General features: G+C 41.5%; 1 protein-coding gene across 1 annotated transcript; it reads left to right on the top strand.

Moving 5' to 3' along the window:
* Positions 1-593: 593 nt before the first annotated feature.
* LOC146684495 (zinc finger protein PLAGL2-like) lies at positions 594-17,532 on the top strand. The gene is made up of 2 exons (XM_085444295.1): positions 594-734; positions 12,738-17,532. The coding sequence occupies exon 2, from the start codon at positions 13,129-13,131 to the stop codon at positions 14,428-14,430; it is 1,302 nt and encodes a 433-aa protein (XP_085300421.1). The 5' UTR covers positions 594-734; positions 12,738-13,128; the 3' UTR covers positions 14,431-17,532.
* Positions 17,533-21,737: the final 4,205 nt, after the last annotated feature.

Genomic DNA, 21,737 nt, shown 5'->3' with positions numbered 1-21,737 from the left:
CACTTGCTTTTGCAACTTTGTACTTTTGTGTTACTGGCAGCAACAACTCCACATCATTGTCAGTCTATTTAAAAAGTTGTTGGAGATCTTGTCAAAATTGATGGAATTATAAATAGATATAAGCATTGTCAAAGTTTCATGCAATACTACATGGAAAGCATCTGAGTGGCAACAGCTAATTTTTCAACATGACTATGATACCAAAACCAGTGGCAATACAGTAAAACCATAGCTAGATAAAAAACAAAACAAAAAACACTACAAAAACAGTAGAACACTTCGAATTGGCGTCCAAGAGCCCTGACCAGTGAACTGTCCACTGTGGGCAACTGCTCACAGTAGCCCCACATGGGCACCAACAGGGCATTTTGCTGGGGCAATATTTAAATGATTCCTATTTTTAGGACTGAAGATTGTGCCAACTATGGTCTAACAATGATGCGTAGTTTAAAAGTAACAAACTCAGGAACACTGCTCAGTGAGTTCTACGTTTAAATTGTCAACAGTGGTCACATCAAAAGCAGCGCGATTCTGAATCTCCGTGTGTGTGTGTTCACAGCCCGTTTTCTACAGTTCTAAATCCGTGTGACGTCACTCTCCCAGAATGCCTGGCTTCCAGCGCGGCGCCCAGCAGTCAAGGCCCGAAGTCCAACAAACACCTTTAAACTTGTTGCAAAATGTCGACATGGAGTCGGAGCGGAGGCTGGACGGAGAGGTGGACCTAGGCTCTGTCGGTAAGTACCACCGATCCCTCGTCTGATCGGCCGAGCTGGAGTTTAACGCTGCTGGGCAAAGTATGTGAGTTAGCTCCTGCGAGACAAACTCCGACGCAAGTTAGTGAAGCGTTCATCTTTTGTTGTTTAATCAGCTTGTTGGCTCGGTTAATATCGGGACTTCATCCTTAGTTGCACTGACACCAGTCTGTGGATGTCCCTGATATAAAGCACGTGTATTATAGACCCAATAAACATGGTAATACACAAGTACTAAACCTGATTTCACATCCACTGCCGAATGTTGTAAACGCAGGCAGGCTAGCGGTCATATTTAGCCCGATGTGGTAATGACCCTGTCCACCCGCCCCCCGCCCCCCCACTCTTGTCAGTCCACAAAGCTGCGTGGGCTCAGTTTCCCGGCGCTCGTCAACTCATCAGTTTGGCTCCTTCACCAGGAAGGTACTTAGTAGTTGAGTTCAGGAACTGAAAGTTATTAGGCAGAAATTAATTTGATTGCAGCTCAATACTTAGGACCCACAAGATGGCACTGCGATATCCCGGCGCTACTTTTCGTGTCAGCTTCATTCAGTGCCTCTGTCCAAGTTAGAAGAACGGGGACCTCGTGTTCAGCGAGCATCGTGGAAAAGCACCAACTTTCTCCCAGTCACAGTGTCAGCTAAACAAGTGAAACTGAGCGAGAGCTATGAAAATAAACATTGGTGAATTCTAACGCTTTAAAAATATATTTACCAACAACATTATTGAAAGTGAACACACATTTTTATACATGGGAATAAAATATTTAGTCTAACATCACGGTTTAAATGCTTTAAATGGAAACAAAAAACCGTGACTTATTCTCTGCACAGAGTAAAAGCAGTTAGCCCAGCACCAAAGCCTGCTCGTGAATTTGTATGTGTGAAGTGAACTTAATGATGCACTTGACAGTAAAACTGCATGTACTAACTAGAGAAGTTATATAGCAAACGTTTGGTTATTACTAACGGGCCCAAACATGTAAACGCACACGCAGTGGCCACTGGTTTAGGCTGATGGAGATGACTGATCACAGGCTTTGACCCCATAGCCACATTTCCAAACACGCTCACAAATGTGAATGTGAGAATAACATAAAAAGAATAATCTGTGAGCTTCCTAATAAGTCACAAGTAGCAGCCATAATCACTTTTACATCAACACATTGCGAGTAGTAGGGCTCCATGATTATGGCCAAAACGATTATCACAACTATTTTTATCAGTACTTCGATTGCAGTTATTTTTGACAATTACTCATTGAATTTGGTGACAAAAATGTTTTTATTTCCATGTCATAAACACTGCATTCACATTTTTCATTTTTGCAGAAATCTTTGCATCAAAATAAAGCAATTCCTGTTCATTTAAACAAATTGAGTGCATCTCATAGAAGAAAAAAAGTATAAATGAAAAGATTTTACAGTACAATACAATACAATACAGTTTTATTTATATAGAACATTTAAAAACCCGAAGGCACACCAAAGTGCTTCACAGTAATATGGAGAGTCAGCATGAGTCAATAACAGGGTACAAATCGGGCACTAGCACAGACAGGATAGAGGCACTAACAGACCAGAAGAGTTAGATAAATACAAAATCTGCTAAGAAGACAAAAACAGCAGTAAAATGAATAATAAAATAATAAATTTAATACAATTTAATAAAAGATTTAAAAGTTTAAAATTTAAAAGATTTAAAAGGGTATTAACTGGTCAGGAAAGCCAAGTCAAATAGATATGCTTTCATTTAAAGGATTGGATAGAGTCCAAGGCTCGAATAGAAGCAGGGAGGCTATTCCAAAGGTTGGGTGCAGCTGAAGCAAAGGCACGATCGCCTCTGGTCTTCAGTCTAAACTTAGGTTGGGCCAGGAGTAATTGACCTGATGATCTTAATGCACGACAAGGAGTGTACAGTGTACAGTGAGGTAGCTGGGCGCATTTTACCCAAATGCAATCAGGATAGCACACCTTTCACTTTGATCTTGTCGCACTGTTTTTCTTGGTCTTCATGCATTCATACTGCACTTTATTGTGTGTTTTCAGGGGGTTGTTGTTGTTGTTTTTGAATTAGTTGTCGTTTTGCAGTGCAGACAAAACTCCATAGCATGCTTTGCATATCATTTGGTCTTGCTTAGTGTCACTTTCCCAGTATGGCCACAGTATGTCTAAACAACAGATAATGATCCACATTGAGGGACAATCTCTTCAGCTTCTGCTGTGTCAGACGCGTGAATTTGGTTGTTTATCTGTCTTTGTACATAGTGTTACTCGTCCAGACTAGTCCAGGAATCTTCATGCTGCATGTTGCAGGGGACCGCTCTAATTGGCACAAGCAGGCATGTCATCAGGGGCTGTCTGAGGGAGTACTTGATTTTCTTCTGCTTTGTGTTCTGTATTTGGAACACTCATTTTTAGTATCGCTCCATCATGTCCATTTAATTGTAGAAAGCCAAAATTGTGATCAAGATTAAAATCCAACTAATTGTTGAATATTAAAAATAAACAACACCCGTCCATTCATGAATTTATTTAGGGAAATGGTCAGTAATAAATATAGTTGAGGGCAAAAAAGGATTGGTTAACTTGCTTATATTAGAGTCAGGTGATACTGAATAAGGATAGCAGTCAGCCATCATTGTCATCTTGTTTTTATCTAAAAAATTAGGTTAGTTAACCTCCAAGGACCTGGCGTCCACATATGTGGACATCACATTTTGGGTTGTCTAGACCAAAATACTTAATTTTTCTCTAGAAGGGCCTGATATCCACTTACAAGGACATTATACTGCCACTGTTCTATCAAAATTTAAAACAAATGTCCTCATATGTGGACGCCAGGTCCTTGGAGGTTAACTAACCTAAACAAAAATTTGGTAAAAAAAAAAAATCTGGTAATTCTTTGTTTTTACATTCATCAGGTCCCAATCAACCCAAATGCCAAAGAAAAATTAAAAATGCATGCCATGAAAGAGTTTGGGTCTTAGGAGGTTAAAGCCTAATCTTTGCAACACTTGTGAAACATTCACGGCATGAACAAGCACAATTTTGTAAGACCTCATTAAAGAATTGTTGATTATTTTCAAGGTGGAAAAAAAAATCAAGACTTTGAGCTTACGAATTGACAGATGTTTGTAGGGTTGCACAGGGGCGTAAAATTTCCGGTAAATTTCCGAAAAGTTTCTGGTAAATTTCCATGGTAAGTTAAGCTTGGGAATTTTGGAAATATTCCATATTGGAAACTTTCCATGGAAATAATGGGAATTATGGAAATTAATGGGAATTTAGGAGAACTAACTGGGAATATATTATTTCCAAGCATAAATATAAACAGAAATCATAAGAAAACCTCCATGCAAAATGTTTTCAACAGATATTTCAACAGATTTATTTGTAAGTACAGTAGAATAGAACACGTTTCAATAACTTGTTTCATGGATGAATAAAAACAGAAATGTTGAGTTCAATATTACCATCCCCTAACCCCGCTCATTCAAAATTGCCCCCTGTCCAAAAATCTCCACAAAGTCCCATTCAAAAGGTTAAATGAAAAATGCCACTTATCCTCCAAAACGTCCCATTAAACATGCAAATCTTCCTTCAAGCAATCCTCTTTTCTCATTTTTGCTCAGTCAATAGACTCTTCCTGGACCTCATCATCATCCAACAACATGTCCACTTCTTCAGCATCCAACTCTGAGTCTTCCTCTTCAGTGTCACTTTCCAGCCTTGTTGAGGATGGCTCTGTGTCAGGCTCAAAGAGCCGTAGGTTTGCCTGAATGCCGACCAGCTTTTCCACTCTCACATTTGTGAGCCTGTTGCGAACCTTTGTGTGGGTGTTCCCAAACGGTGACCAGTTGCGCTCGGAGGCGGCTGATGATGGTGGGATTTGGAGGAGGATGGAGGCTACAGGTGCAAGGGCCTCAGATTCACATAGTCCCTTCCACCAGGTGGCTGCAGATATGTGCTGGCATGACTGCCATATTCCATCCCCTTTCCAAAGGCCTTGCTTTGTTCGATACTTTGCCAAACTGCCTAGAACTTTGCCTTTATCGAGACCCAGGTGGTCAGACATGGCTGTAATGACCGCATAGGCACCGTTGATCTCTTCCCCAGAAAGTATGCCCTTGTCATATTTGGGGTCCAGCATGTATGCTGCATGCACTGGCTTCATGCAGAACTCCCTCCGCTGTTCCAATGACTTGACCACAGCCGTTTCCTCTCCTTTCAGTAGTAGGGGAGTGGGCAGAATTGTCTGGATTTCTTCTTTGAGTTTTGCAAAAAGGCACTGGACATCTGACAAGATGGCACCATCCCCCTCTATCTTCGCTATTGCTGCTGCAATAGGTTTGAGGGTTTTCCGACTGCTAGATACTCTTTCCCAGAACACATCATCCAAGATGACCTTCTTGATGTCACTGTCGATGCCTACAGACTGGGATATGGCCATCTCTTGCAGAGACTCCTTTCCCTCCAGAAGGCTGTCAAACATGATAACAACACCACCCCATCGCGTTATGCTGGGAAGCTTCAGTGTAGTACTCTTGTTCTTTTCCTTTTGCTTTGACAGAAATGTAGCGGATGTTACTTGTTTGCCTTTAACATATTTCAGAACTTGCTTCACTCTCTTATTCAGAGTGTCCATTGTTTTTAGTGCCATTATGTCTTTTAGGAGAAGGTTTAGTGTATGGGCAGCACAGCCAATAGTAGTTATATGTGGGTAGGTCTCCTCCACATGTGCCCAGGCAACCTTCATGTTGGCTGCATTGTCAGTGACCAGTGCAAAAACCTTATCTGGTCCAAGGTCATTGATGATCACTTTTAGCTCATCTGCAATGTATTGGCCTGTGTGTCCGTTTTCCTTTGTGTCTACACTCTTGTAGAACACAGGCTGAGGAGTGGTGATTATGTAGTTAATAATTCCTTGTCCCCTGATATTGGACCATCCATCAGAGATGACTGAAATACAGTCAGCTTGGTTAATGGTCTGTTTCACCTTTTCTTGAACTCGACTGAACTCTTCATCCAGTAGATGAGTAGACAATGCATGTCTGGTTGGGGGAATGTATGCTGGTCGGAGAACATTCAAAAATCTCTTCCAGTACACATTGGATGTCAGCATCAGGGGTGAGCCAGCTGCATAGACTGCACGAGCAAAACACTCATCTGCGTTTTTCTGGCTAGTGTCATCCATAAAATCAAAGAATCCTCTGATGCCAGAGGGACCAGGAGCTGATGAGTGGGTATCTGATTCTGATACAGCTGAAACAGATTCATTTTCCTCTTGAGTGGAACTCCTGGCTGCTGCATGTGTTGGGCCTTGAGGAATTTTTTTGCACTTTGCAATGTGCTGCTGCATTTTTGTGGCATTCTTCACGTACGTCTTATCACAATACTTACACATATATACAGATTTCCCTTGTACATTAGCTGGTGTAAAATGTCTCCACACATCAGATGGCGCACATGGCATTTTTCTGTAAAATAAAACAAGAGCTTGTAAAAATGCTAATGCAATGCAAGAGATCGTAATAATACAATTGCAATATGATAATAAACAGATATAAATAGTAAGGCTAGCTAAACAACTGGAATGATCTTCAAAACAAAACAGCCAAATGAGGAAGCTAGCATCTTCTTTATGTTATACTAGCTATGGCTTATTTAGCATCTAACAGATGCTAGCATTTTATTTAGCATCTTATCAGATTGCTATCTACCATATTAATACATTTTATGTGATATTCACAATTTAAACATTTAATGAATATATTTTCCCATAATATCATCAAAACTTACCTCACTTGTTAAGTCCACAGGCTCAAATGTGTGCCTTTAATACTCTTTGTCCTTCAGGCTCAAAAGTGTGGTCCATGTGTACATGTGATGGAGGCATGCACAGTGCCAGTAGGTGGTCTCAATAGCCATGCAGCAAGCTTGTGCTCTGTACATGTGATTAAGGAATGGTATGGATATTCAAGTGTATTTGAATTGCATTTGTTTGTTTTTGTCAATATTATGCTAAAATATACTTTGCTGAATTATATTTAAGTTCCCTAAGAAGAGCCATCCTTCAATTTTGAAAATTCCCACTTTATTCCCATAAATTCCCGTTAATTCCCATGGAAAGTTTCCATCTTTGAAAATTCCGGGAATTTTGCAACCCTACAGTAGATGTTTGACATCCTTGTGCTCTCTGTCCCTTTTGGTAATTGGAGTCTACCTCAATTTCTTCTCTACCTGAGCACTCAAAGTGCTTTATACAACATGTCTCATACACTCATTTATATAAGCACTTTTTTCTATGCTTAAGTGGTTTCTATCCAACATTCACAGAGATTCATAGAGAGACACATTAGCTGGCTTCCTTTCTGTACAAAAATGTTATTTATCTAATCTAATTTTTCTGTGCCTCACTTTCTCTGTGCCTAACCACCTAATTGAGTCACTCCATCTCAAATAAATTTGGGCTGTTTGCTCAACCATCTCCAATTTGCATAAACATTTTGTGGTACAAAAACTTTAACTTTCCACTTGGGCTGCAACGATTCATCAGCATAATCGATGACATCAATTAGGGCTGCACGATTTTGCATAAAATGAGAATCACGATTTTTTGGCTTAGAATTGAGATCACGATTCTCTCACGATTTTCTTTTCCAGTATAAATATTTATTGCATTTATTAACTGCACATCAACTTCGTAACAGTTGAGACTGAACATAAAAACAATAAATAAACATAAAAACAACAAATGTCTCACGTTTTGTTGTTGCCGCAAAATGTTGTACTGCTTGAAATTCCGTCTCCACCGTTGCTCGACACTGCGTGTATAGAGCAGGTAGTGCAACTATCCGGTTGTTCAGTCTGACGTCACTAGCCGTGTCTGGGTCTAAACTCCGCTGCAGGTCCATATATCAAACGATCACTATGGCATTACTGAGAGTTGAAAAACTGTCTAAAGTCTTTCATCTTTAATAAAATGATCAGCGTTCTGCTCTACCAGGTGTAACAATTGAGTTTAACATCCAGGCATCCATGAAAACCGAATTTATGACATTTAACGGAGTTAGAAGTTAGCAGGGAGTTAGCTCGCTAGCTTCTATCTAAATACAATATAGCATGTCCTGACTGCGGGGTTTTGGAAACAAATTAAAACGTGCAGCTCTGCTATCACTTCCAGCATAAATGAAGACAGAAAACTAAACAGCAGTGACGTTTGTAGGGTTACTGAAGTTGGGCTAGCTGGTATATAATGATGTGCTATGTGACCGCTAGCGACACAGCTATGTTAGCATAATATGAACAAGCTAACCTTTTTTCCACTCGATAAAAGTTAACGTGAGTGTTCTCGGTGGTCAGAAACAAATGTAATCGCATGGCAGGATGCTGTAAAAGGACCAAACTTCAGCCAGGAGAACAACTGAGATAATCCATCCACAATACGAGGTTAGTCATTCATATACTGCTGCATGGGCTGGGCTGTAGTTACATCCTAGGGTTTTAAAAACTGAGCTTAAATAAATGATTAGCGGTAATAAAAGCCGAGGGAGGTCAACAGGGATCACTGACTGTTTTAGGAGCTTTTTGAGATCAAATAGAAGAAAATACAAAACATTAAACATGTTAACAACACAAAAGCCATATTAAACGCAGACTACTTTAGACCCGGAAGTAGGATTCGTCGCGTCATCACTGAACAACCGGATAGAAAAATAGTTGCGGGACGGCACTGTGTAGCATTTGTCTAGGGTGTTGATCATTTTCCTAAATCCCTCGTTTTGCACAGTGTTGATGGGAGCCATATCTTTGGTCAGGTGATAAGTGATAGCCTCCGTAATTTCTTTGTGCCTGCGGGAGTTCGACGGGTATAGGGAAGCTAGAGCTGGGCGATAGAACGATAACGATATGTATCGCGATATAACTTTTACTCGATAGAGAAATTAAGCTATCGCGATAGACTTCGCCGCTCTTGTCCTCTTAAAATAAATTTTTTTTTTTAAAAAAGGTCAGCCAATCCAAACTAAGTAGCGCAGAGCCGAACCAATCACAGCCGCAGCGTCACGTCGCGTGACTTGTTACGTACAGCACAAGTGCCAAGCCGCACGTGTGTTTGTTTGGGAAGCAGCCAGCGGGTAATGGAGGAAATGAGTGTGCCGACTAGAAAAATCAACCGAGCGTGACCGAAGAGAAAACAGATGATGGTTCCAACGCCGGAGAGATTGTCGAACGGAAGAGCCATAGAAGCTCCGTAGTGTGAAGGTATTTCGGCTATTTCAAGTCTGACAAAAAACAGAGTAGCTGCACTGTAAATGTGCCGAAAGCAAGTCTGGAAATACAATAAACTGGTGCATGCGTCACACTGTGCGCCACGTTATTGTTTCGGTGAAATGAATTTCTACAATACTGTTAATTCTACTCTCTGCAGTGTTTAAATGCTTACATATACACAGTTACTGTCCATCCACACATACGACTCGGGTCTGCTTCTATGCCCCAGCTTTGTTTACTTTTTCCCACCGAGGCTTCTAGACTTCTGATTGGCCAACATTTCTGCACGGTTAGGAATCTAGCGCCACCTGCTGCTTTGGCATGTTCATAGCAGCGTTTTCCTTCATTTCTGCCTTTATGTGTGGACGGGATTATTTTTTAAAACGAAAACGGAAAATCTCCGTTTTCAAAAACACCCGTGTACGTGTGGACGTAGCCTCAGTCTCTGACTGGAAGCGCTAATTCGTCATTCGGCTTTTGTCAGACTAAAGTAACTGTTAAAACTGTTTGAAAAGCTAAGCTATACAACAAGGAGAGATTGAGAATTTCCTTTTAGTTCTCAGTTTATTTGATATTGACAAAAGTTAGTTTTGTCTGTTCTTCTGTAAAACAAACTAAGATTTATTTTTAGAATTAATATTTTGTTTCTAAGTGGAATTGACAATTTAGTAGTCTGTTTCGTTTGTTCTATTTTGAAACTTAAACGCTTTAGCGGCTGCCTTTTGTGTAGTTTGCAATATTTGCCTTTATTTATCTGAAAAAGTCTCATGTTCCTTAAGTACATCTACCCTGTTGAACTTATTATGGGAAATAAATATTTAAATAAAAACAAGCTGCTGATTATTTCACATTTTACTTGTGAGCAACGGCACATTTAAATCTTACAAATATAGTTATTTGGCTTATATCGTGATAGATATCGTTATTGCCTGAAATGAAAAAAACATATCGTGATATGAAAAAATCTCATATCGCCCAGCTTTAAGGGAAGCGCTGTATAAGGTTACCGATATTGATGTTTGGGTGGTTGACCGGGACGGATTTTCTCCTGTCACTTTCTCGTCATCCCTGACGTGCTCTCCGTTGTTTTTTTCCCTGCTAATTTTAGCATCACACGGCACAGCTTCTGTATCACGTGGTATAAGGCTCCGCCCTTGTCATTTGTTGAGCAGGAAGAGTGAGCGCTTGTTTTCATGCAGAGTACGTCCCGGATCAAAATGCGGTACAGTCGTCGTCGTCTTTTTTAAAAAAAAATTTTTTTATCGTTGTATGAATCGAGATCGCGATTTTCTAACGATTAATCGTGCAGCCCTAACATCAATTATAAAAATTTATCGACACAGAATTTGCTCCTGTCCATTTCTTCAATTAGTCCCAAGTTGAGGTCGCCCCCAAGAACAAGTGATATATTACATTGTTACATTATGAATGTACTGTGAGTATAATAATACTAATGGAAATGAGTAAGGGTAGCACAGTGGCACTGTGGTTTGCACTGTTACACCAAGAGGTGTGAGGCAACAGTGAGTTCAATTCCACCATCAAGCCAGGGTCTTTCTGTGTGGAGTTTGCATGTTCTTCCCATGTTTGCATGGGTTCTTTCCGGGCGCTCCGGCTTCCTCTCACAGTCCAAAGACATGCAGTTAGTGGGGATAGGTTAACTGGAAGCTCTAAATTGCCCATAGGTGTGAGTGTGAGTGGTTGTGTGTCTCTATCTGTTAACCCTACGGATGCCTGGCGACCTGTCCAGGGAGTACCCTTCCTCTCTAGGACAGCTGGAATAGGCTTCAGCCCCCCTGCGACCCTGGCAAGGATAAGTGGAAGAGAATAGATGGATGGAGCATGTACGTACTTGTCTGTGAGGCTATAGTGGATGTGCTGACACTGAGTGCGTGTGTGTGTGATTGTGCCATGCCGATGTGTAAAAATCAGGGGGGTGGTTTGTGACTGTGTAGGAAAACAGGTGATCGGTGCAGTGAAAGAAGTAAGAAAACCATGGAAAAGGAGGGAGGGATGAAAGAGAAAACTTGAACGAAAACAAAAACATTGTAATGAAATATCCCTAAGATGTCAGTGTAGGTTCTTAGTCATCCAGGTCACAGTGGTCATGGTAGACTACCACGACGTGAATTTGTCTGAAAACCTCACGTGGGCATGCAACTAGGGCCGCAGTGATTCATCGGGTATTTCGAATAATTTAATTATAAAAAAAATTTAGACACAAATTCTTTGCTTTGATACTTTGTGAACTCAGCTTGAGTGAAAGAAAATGTGTTTCTCGTGTTCAAAACACTAGCGCTGTTCCCGTAATCACCATTAAAACCTTTGCTGGCAGAAACTAACCAAGTTCTTCATCAAAGCACCTGATCAACAAACTCCGACATGAAGACAAGCAAACTTTGTAGCTGTTCCATCCACCGCTCTTTGTTTTACACAGAGAAAAATCTGCAGTGAGCATCCAGAAGATGCATTAAGATATGCAGATAAACTCTTAATGTGGTCTGATACATGTTTGCTGAAGGCTGATGTCAGCCGTCTTATTGTGGAAGCAAACGGGCAAAAAATGGGGCACGGCGTGTAATTTATTTCAAGGTTTTCATGTCTTTTTTTTTTTTTTTTCCAGATTGAAAATGAAATAATATAAAATACTATCTCAGTTAAATTGTGTTCATATACACACTGACCTGAGTGATTTTAGGTTGGACAGTAAATATTAATGTCTACTCTATCATAACGTCTTGTTTTCAACAGCACAGAAACATTGCATCAAAGCACAGGGCAAACTTCAGAATGCTGATATGCTTGCTTCTCTTCATTGGAGCTACCACATTCTCCTTTAAGGGCTTACAGACACAAACTCACTCATTCACTTGTACACTTAAACACACAGAAATAAACAAAAGTCAAAAAGGCCTTCCAAAAAGACAGAGTAAAGATGCATTTTGTTTAGATTGCATGTTTATTTAGTTTTCTTTGACATTGACTTAAACCTCGTGCATTCTCCCAAGTAGTAATAAATATATTAAAAATAAGGCTTTTATGAAACCCCTGAATAAAAAAATTTCTTCTTGAAAATTTACAGTTCAGTATTTAATATTACATAAAATAAACCATATACACGTGTCTTTGAATGGCAAAGATGCAGAAATGTCTGCATGGCTAGATGCAGCAGTGCTTGTTCCGGCTGACTAGAGCCTCCTTGCTGGGTGTCTCCCTCTGCTCGCTCACTGCGTTTGTGTCTAGTCTATGCGCTATCACTATGTGTTCTCTAATAAAGGTGAACCCTCAAACCTTCTTCTACTGGCAGCTCATGTCTAAACTGTTTCTCCTTTGGCACAAATAATTTACCTGTTTTTGTGTTCTGAAACTATTAAAATTCTGGCACAGTAAAGAAAGACAAATGCCAATGTCATGTATATGATTACCTCACTGCATACACGAGTAGGCATGTATCAGCTAAACAGAAAACAGTTTTAATTGCTTTGATAACTCTGTGCATGCGTGTGTACAAACGAGAACAGTAGTCTAATAACTTAACAGTTGTAGCTTTAAGTGTTTGAGCTCTGAGAGAACCATCTTTTGGTGATATAGTGGTACTATTACTATTATTGTTGTTGTTGTAGTTGTCATGTGACGTCTGCAGCACGCCATCTAAGCCCAGAGGTTTCATGTGAACACACTGACGCATTTTCCTGCACTTTTCTGTTTTGCAGGTCTGTGAAGATGCCGGGCTTCCTGTCATTCAGCTACTGAATGCTAAATTAGACTGCAGGCCAACACAAGAACATTTCTCAGGAAACACACAGACCCAGTCTCAGCTTCCAAAGCTCCTCATCACAACAGCCCTTTTGGGGTTGCTATGGCAGCTGCTGTCACAGAAACCAAGTGCTGGACACAGGCTTGCCCCAGTAAGGCAGGACAGACCTCTAGTCATTGCTGCAAGAGACCGTCAGACAGCACTTAGCATTTATCGTGCACTTTAACAAACGATCCGAACTCCGTGGGCTGATAGTACCGTCTCCTCATGAGTTTTGTGTTTATCAGCGCAGGCTCGTGGCCAGAGTCCCTGAGCAGCAAAGCCGAAACCCACCATTGTATTAGACCATGTTCCACCAGCAAGACCATCTAAAGAGCCAGCCACAGGAGAGCCATCCTGCCGTTCGGCAGCTTTTTCACTGCCAGGACTGTGGGAAGCAGTACAACACCCAGCTAGGTTACAGACGCCACCTCGTGGCAGCTCACAGTGCTGCAGCAGCCCTGCCCTGCTCAGATGTCGCTCCTTCCCTGCTGGAGCACCTGGGTGGCCATATTGACAGGCCTCCACCGTCAGAGGGAAGCATTAATGTTGTGGTGCCAGTAAGAGAGAGGAAGTACTCCTGTGAGAGATGCGACCGCCGTTTTTACACACGTAAGGATGTGCGCCGTCATGCGGTGGTGCACACAGGACGCCGTGACTTCCTGTGTCCGCGCTGTGCCCAACGCTTTGGCCGCAGAGACCACCTGACTCGCCATTTGAAGAAGAGCCATGCCCAGGAGACGGGGTTGATGCCACCCTGCAGTTCCAGCACTCCTGTGGCTACACCGAGCCCCTCCACTATGTGCCCAGTAAAAGAGGAGCCCAGCCCAGTCACCACTGAGATGGCCTCTGTCTCCAAGGAGCCCATCGAGTCTTTTTCCAGGGAAATGTACTCCTCGTACCACATGGCCAGTCCTGTCCCTGGCATGGGCCAACCTCATGGCCTTATTCAAGGCTCCTTGTCCTCGAGCATGGGTGTGGCTCGCCACATGCCCGCTCAGTCTTCCCAACCCCACCATCATCACCTGGCACCATCGGCATCTCCGCAGCAGCAGCATTACAGCAACATGCCACGGTACCAGCACCACGGCTCTACCTCATATCCTCGTGGCGACGTGGACAGCTTCCTGCTGGACCTGCAGAGTGCCCCCGCGCCTCACCTGAGTGCAGTAAACTCCTCTACCTCTACTTCTGCTTCCCCTCAGAGGGACGTTCTGGCTGAAGGGGTGAGTGCTGGTGGTGACCCACACTTGATGTCCAGGAGCCCTGCTGTGCCCTCAGCTGAGTTGTCCTGCACCACTAACATGGACCTGGGACCCCTGCTGAGCTTCTTACCTTTCAGCCTGCCACCGTACAGCCCTCACATGGGGATGGGAAGCTTAGTGATGAGCTATCCAACTACCACCACCACCACCGCGTGCTCTCCATCCTCTTCCACCGGGCTGTCCTCCCAGGCTCCAGGGCCGTTCACCTTCTTCCAGTCTCCGCAGGCTAATGCACCACAGGGCCCTGGGCCCCACAACCACACCCAACTACCTCAGGCATACAGCAGTCCTGCTATGAGCACATCCACTTCCCTACCTCATTACTACCAGGCCTTTCAGCAGTAAGCAGCTGTCCCCGCGCAGTGCTCGATGTCTTTGTTCATGAAAATAGTCAAATTAAGGAACGGCGTCTTTACTGTAAAACAGATGTCTTGTTTTAGATATTGTTGAACGCAACAAATCACCTCAGCAGTATTACCTCATTATTTAAAGTAAGCTTGAATGTTTAAGAAGGTGTAGATGTTTTAACTGCAACCAAAATATACTTGTACTTCTCCATCTAGAAACAGTAGATGCACTTCATATGGGTGCTGCTCATTGCTCTCACTGAGCCTGTCATCTGTGAGAAACGGACACCTTCCTTACTCAGGTGGATGTGAAAACATTGGCGCATTACAGAGAGCGAGCACTACCGAAAAGACTAAGCCTCAGAGCACCTGTTTGTTTGACATTTGGATCAGCTTCCTGTCAATGCCGTGCATCATCCATACGATGTATCCACATGTTATTGTCTTTCAAAATGAAGCGTATTTTGTCTGCTTCAAGTTTCAGCAACCCTGTACAAATGTCTGTCAGATCAAACATCTCATCCATCTTACTGGAAATGAAGCACAAATGAAATACAATGAGCTTTGTGACCATTAACACAGTCCCTTTTTAGAAGCTTAGGGACATTTAGTCATAAATCTTTTATTTTTTATTTTCACCGAAGACATGCCAAAACACATGGGGGGGGCTGCTCGACTGTTACCGATGGGGAAACAGGTTTCGAAATGTTCTGACTCTGAACCGGAATATTTGACACAATAGGAACTGATAAGACAAAGTTTCCTTAGAGCAAAATGAACTCATTGTGCAGTACTACCTGTTTTGTTCCAAATATTTCTGTTTTTGAGTTGCAGCAATGGATTACCTGTAAAGAGCAACTGGGTGAATCACAGTTTGCTCTCCAGCTATTCAGTTTCTTAAACCATCTCGGAGTCCAGGTTGCTGGAGCCTGTCCCAGAGGGGCTGAAAAGTGGCCTCCACTCTGGACAGACTAGCAGGGAGAAACAAAATATGGACATTTAGGAGGCTGAAATACATTACTGGGGTGTCATTTAACGGCCAGTATGAACAGGATGCAGTATTACAGAGAAAAATCTGTTACTTTCATATTTATGGGGAATATTTAAACAAACCACTGGATCCCATGTTTTCTAGGTTTGGGTGTGTTTTTTCAAGTCAGCTTAATATTATTTTTCTCATTGGCGGCTGCTGCTGCAATGACCACAGCATGACGAGAAACCTTTTAAATGTACACATGTGAATCAAGGGATTGCTGGAAATGGTAGAAAGTATTGGTTGGACGGTGGCCGCCCTGGCTTCGTGACCTGACGTGGGGCCGCTGGGAACTGATTTAAGCAGAAGGAAGCTTCACATTCCACCCTGTTACCTGTGTTTTCTTTTTTCTGAACTGGACCACTGGATGTGAGCACTGTTAGAACCGAGCACGAACATCCACGTGGAGCATTTCTACCCATTTCACTGTTGCTATTAACACCGTTCTTCAGTGGCTGTGGTGCTGGACTCTGAATCTGATAAAATTAGCACTATAAGCACCCTCATCCCTCTTGTCCTGGTCTCACCTTTGCTGCTGATACACGGGGAAGCAGCTAAAGAGTGGATGGTGTCACAGGAAAACAAGAAGCCTCCAGTAACAGACCCAGTTACCTGACATTCACCCAATGTGTCAGGGCTGGTGGAATGGTTTTAAGTCTTCAACTGGTGTGAAGTGACTGATGTGATCTTTAGAGAGGGAGTCATTTAGATGACTCTTTCCTCAACCTTCATTCATAAACCCCTCTAATTAGAACTGTGCCAGGCTTCACATTGTCTTAAAATGCTACTGTTGTGCCTCTCTAAGAGTGTCTAATCTCGTGACTGGGTTGAAGCACTTAGGACAATTCTCAAAAAGTTTGAATTTGATGTGTACCTCAGACCTGGAACTGTGGCTTTCTGCTTTATTTCTGTTTGCTTTTAGTTGTTTGGACTCTTTTGGTGCCATTATATTGAAACTTTAAAGGTAGATTTGTTCTTTATGTAGTTGCAGACATAATTCAAACCTTCTACCTCTACATTGTCACGTAACTTTTGCAGCAATCATTAGAAATTGTTTTAACATGAAGCAGTTTTTAGCACTGAAGAAGGGGAATTATTCAGAAGTCATTCTGACGGCCTGCGTATACACGTGGGCTTGAGTGCTATATTGGAGAGTCATTTCTGTACTTGCCTTTAATGATATTTCTACTTATTTACTACCTCAGATGAGACGGGAAACTGTCCATCTAACTGCAGAGAAATTTCTCTGTGTAGTTTTATTTTTGTCACAAGCACATGTACTTTGTAGTTCTGTAGTTTTTATTGAAGCTAGCTGCTGCAGCTGATGCTACAGCCTGTGCGTTCACTGCTCGTGCCTCAGCCTGTTTAACACTTGTTTCGGTTAGGGATCAGGCCTCCATCTAAAGGAATTTCACAACTCTTTATTGGAATGCTGAGATGAAATTGAAGAGAGTGCTGACATGGAATATTCCAAATAAATGTTCCTACAGTGAGCGTAGCAGATTGATCAAAAATCTAATAAGTCTCCAGAACACAAAACAAAATCAACAGTCGTATGGAACTCTACATACGATACGTGTGAAGAACAATAAGCTGGACAGCCACAGAGAGGCTGTCCCAAATTTGGCATAATTGTTTGAGAATGTATGTTTGAAAAGTTTGCCAGCAAACACAGATGGTCTTCACCTGAGCTGTGACTACAACTGGTTGCACTGCTCGCTGCTCTGTCGGCCTCTGAAGCCTATCCCAGCTACCGTAGACCGAGAGGCGGGGTACACCCTGGAAAGGTAGCTTAAGCAACTATGGCAAATGTGATCAAACGCACTCCAGACTGATGGCGGAGAAGGGCAGAAACAAGGTTTCACCTCACTAATGACTGTGGTGCCTGCATTTAGCCCGGCTTTGAGAGCCAGTCCAGTGCAGGTTTAGCCACCTTAAACTTAGTTACTTTTTGCTTTAGGGATTTATATTCTAGTTTAATAGACTAGGAGACTGTGACAAGAAAAGGAGTTGTCATTTTCTAATTATCTGAACATAAAGTCATACAAAATAAAATCTTTAGATTTACACTGTCTGTGTCTATGTGCATTTTTATGTAAATCAAATTGCAAAGTTGGAGTATATGTATTTAACCAGACTTGGAGTACCTTCATGTAAGCTGTATTTGTATACAGAAACAAGGTGAATAGGATAGTAACTGTGCTGGTCTTCTGCATGCTGACGCTACCTATAGATTATTTTTAAACCAGATTTAGTTTACTTTTTATTAGTGAGTGAATTAGACTTAAATACAAGCATAAGAAGGCAGAATCTGTGGCCTTAAAGCCAGAAGCTTTTCAGATATTTCTGTTAATCCCATCAAAATGTCATTTTAAAATATGACTATTGTCAATACATTAAATATTAATGTAGAGTCAAACCAACTACCAAGTGTACACTACAAGTTTGAGCCAGTATGCTTTGCATTCTGGGATGCAGCAAGGTAATATAGATGTGCCAAGATCTGTATGCGGTAACTAGCTGTGAATGATCATATAGGCTCTGTGTTCTCAAATAGTCCAGAACAAAGCACCTTCTTCCTGTATGTACCTTTGTTGCTCCCGATAAAGCAGACTAACAATTCCCAGATGGTTTGTAATGATGCATTTTGGTTTTCCCACGAGATCTCATAGTTAAAGACCTCATAGTACCATATCAGCCCTGTGTTGTGCTGTATTGCGGCTTCCCCCCCTAATTTTTAAGTACGTTTCATGACAAAAACACATACAGACACTTTCTATCTCTCTCTCTCACACACACACTCACACTCTACAAGAAGATTGTTAAATTATGCATCTGTGCATTTTAATATTTTTGAGCTGTATGTTTTGGGGGGAGGTTCTTACAGGTGCAGCATTTCTATTTGGGGCTGGAGCCTATGATAGCTGTCATAGTGACACTGACCCTAGACAAATACAAAACTAGTGAAAAACAGTCAGAAGCGACTAGGATGGGCAAAAAAAAGTTAGTGGCCCGACCTGCAAAACCGTTAGTGTTTTGAGAGTTGTCTCATTGTCGCCCCTCTAGTGCAACCAAAGCAGCTGAAACTGTTTAATAGCTCCCTCTCCTACTTAACTGACCAGATAAATATTTCAGAAATTTAACTGACTTGATGCTACATAAAATGTGTTTCTTTTATTTATGTCTGTGAAGGTTCTCAGTCATCCAGGTCATCGTAGTCAAAGGAGCTTGCAAAGAAAAGCGTCTGGACTTCTCCAGACGCTTTTCTTTGCAAGCTCCTTTGACTTTCTTTCTTTTATTTATTTATTTATTTTAGCAGTGTATAAAGAAATTAGGTAGCTCTAGACATTTGCACTATATTGTACATATTTTAAATTTTCTACATGAGTAAATGTAACTTTTGTAAAAAGCAATCAGAAGCCTCTTTGCTTTATCTGAGGATGGCATTCAGGGCTTCTAACATTTCACAAAACAAAGGCTGCTCTCACATTGTTCTTATAGTGCTGAGATTTTTCCATTACTTGGAGCAGGCCTATGTTGGAGGTCTAGAGAAGATTCCCATGAATGATCTGCTGGCACTTCATGATCATACATCCTGTCAGATCTCCATGGTGAGGATTCTGACATGTCTATCTCAGTGAATAACACATCTGGCATTTGGTGTAGGTGAATGTAGCTGTTCACAGTAATGTGGAATTGGGTCTTGTTGATTGTTAAATTAAAGCACAACACCTGTAAGCTGGTTTGTTAAATACTGTTAAAATACTGTGTGTGTGTGAAGCTGTTGTAAAACCAGTCTAATGCTAAAAATGCCAAAATACAAGCTACAGGGAGTGCAGAATTATTAGGCAAGTTGTATTTTTGAGGAATAATTTTATTATTGAACAACAACAACCATGTTCTCAATGAACCCAAAAAACTCATTAATATCAAAGCTGAATGTTTTTGGAAGTAGTTTTTAGTTTGTTTTTAGTTTTAGCTATTTTAGGGGGATATCTGTGTGTGCAGGTGACTATTACTGTGCATAATTATTAGGCAACTTAACAAAAAACAAATATATACCCATTTCAATTATTTATTTTTACCAGTGAAACCAATATAACATCTCCACATTCACAAATATACATTTCTGACATTCAAAAACAAAAGAAAAACAAATCAGCGACCAATGTAGCCACCTTTCTTTGCAAGGACACTCAAAAGCCTGCCATCCATGGATTCTGTCAGTGTTTTGATCTGTTCACCATCAACATTGCGTGCAGCAGCAACCACAGCCTCCCAGACACTGTTCAGAGAGGTGTACTGTTTTCCCTCCTTGTAAATCTCACATTTGATGATGGACCACAGGTTCTCAATGGGGTTCAGATCAGGTGAACAAGGTGGCCATGTCATTAGTTTTTCTTCTTTTATACCCTTTCTTGCCAGCCACGCTGTGGAGTACTTGGACGTGTGTGATGGAGCATTGTCCTGCATGAAAATCACGTTTTTCTTGAAGGATGCAGACTTCTTCCTGTACCACTGCTTGAAGAAGGTGTCTTCCAGAAACTGGCAGTAGGACTGGGAGTTGAGCTTGACTCCACCCTCAACCCGAAAAGGCCCCACAAGCTCATCTTTGATGATACCAGCCCAAACCAGTACTCCACCTCCACCTCGCTGGCGTCTGAGTCGGACTGGAGCTCTCTGCCCTTTACCAATCCAGCCACGGGCCCATCCATCTGGCCCATCAAGACTCACTCTCATTTCATCAGTCCATAAAACCTTAGAAAAACCAGTCTTGAGATATTTCTTGGCCCAGTCTTGACGTTTCAGCTTGTGTGTCTTGTTCAGTGGTGGTCGTCTTTCAGCCTTTCTTACCTTGGCCATGTCTCTAACTACCAGAAATCTCGAAGCACAGGCCGAGGGGGCGGTGTGGCAGCAATTTTTCACACCAGCCTATTAATTAATGAAAGACCAAGACAGACTTTTAATTCATTTGAAAGCCTGATGCTTAACATTGTCCACCCCAGCTGTGAAACTCAGAAACCAGTCTTACTTGTTATCATCTATCGTCCACCTGGGCCTTACACAGAGTTTCTGTCTGATTTCTCAGACTTTATATCTAATTTAGTTCTGAGCTCAGATAAAATAATTATTGTGGGTGATTTCAACATCCATGTAGATGCTAAAAATGACAGCCTCAACATGGCATTTAATCTGTTATTAGACTCAATTGGTTTCTCTCAAAATGTAAAAGAACCCACCCACCACTTTAATCACACTCTAGATCTTGTTCTAACATATGGCATCGAACCTGAACATTTAACAGTGTTTCCTGAAAACCCTCTCCTGTCTGATCATTTCCTGATAACATTTACTTTTACAATAATTGATTACACAGCGGTGAAGAGTAGACTTTATCAAAGTAGATGTCTTTCTGAAAGCACTGTAACTAAGTTTAAGAATATAATCCACCCACTGTTATCATCTTCAATGCCCTGTACCAACACAGAGCAGAGTAGCTATCTGAACGCTACCCCAACAGAGGTCGATTATCTTGTTAATAATTTCACCTCCTCACTACGTACGACTCTGGATACTGTAGCTCCTGTGAAAACTAAGGCCTCAAATCAGAAGTACCTGACTCCGTGGTATAATTCTGAAACACGTACCCTAAAGCAGATGACTCGTAATCTGGAGAGGAAATGGCGTGTCACAAATTTAGAGGATCATCATTTAGCCTGGAGAAATAGTTTGCTGCTTTATAAGAAAGCCCTCCGCAAAGCCAGAACATCTTACTATTCATCACTGATTGAAGAAAATAAGAACAACCCTAGGTTTCTCTTCAGCACTGTAGCCAGGCTGACAAAAAGTCAGAGCTCTTTTGAGCCAACCATCCCTTTAACGTTAACTAGTAATGACTTCATGAACTTCTTCACAAATAAAATTTTTATCATTAGAGAAAAAATTACCAATAATCATCCCACAGATGTAATATTATCTACAGCTACTCTTAGTACCATTGATATTAAGTTAGACTCTTTTTCTCCAATTGATCTTTCTGAGTTAACTTCAATAATTACTTCCTCCAAACCATCAACGTGTCTTTTAGACCCCATTCCTACAAAACTGCTCAAAGAAGTCCTGCCATTAATTAATTCTTCGATCTTAAATATGATCAACCTATCTCTAATAATCGGCTATGTACCACAGGCCTTCAAGCTGGCTGTAGTTAAACCTTTACTCAAAAAGCCATCTCTAGACCCAGCAGTCTTAGCTAATTATAGGCCAATCTC

Source organism: Copadichromis virginalis, linkage group LG20, assembly GCF_057382275.1.
Source record: "Copadichromis virginalis isolate Kocher_CV1m ecotype Utaka linkage group LG20, C_Virginalis_male_GT1.1, whole genome shotgun sequence".
Taxonomy (NCBI): domain Eukaryota; kingdom Metazoa; phylum Chordata; class Actinopteri; order Cichliformes; family Cichlidae; genus Copadichromis; species Copadichromis virginalis.
Note: the sequence above shows the minus strand (reverse complement) of the source record. Positions and strands in the feature narration are given on the sequence as shown.

Coding starts and splice junctions, on each gene's coding strand:
- LOC146684495 (XM_085444295.1), top strand. CDS start 13,129: ATGTTCCACCAGCAAGACCATCTAAAGAGCCAGCCACAGGAGAGCCAT.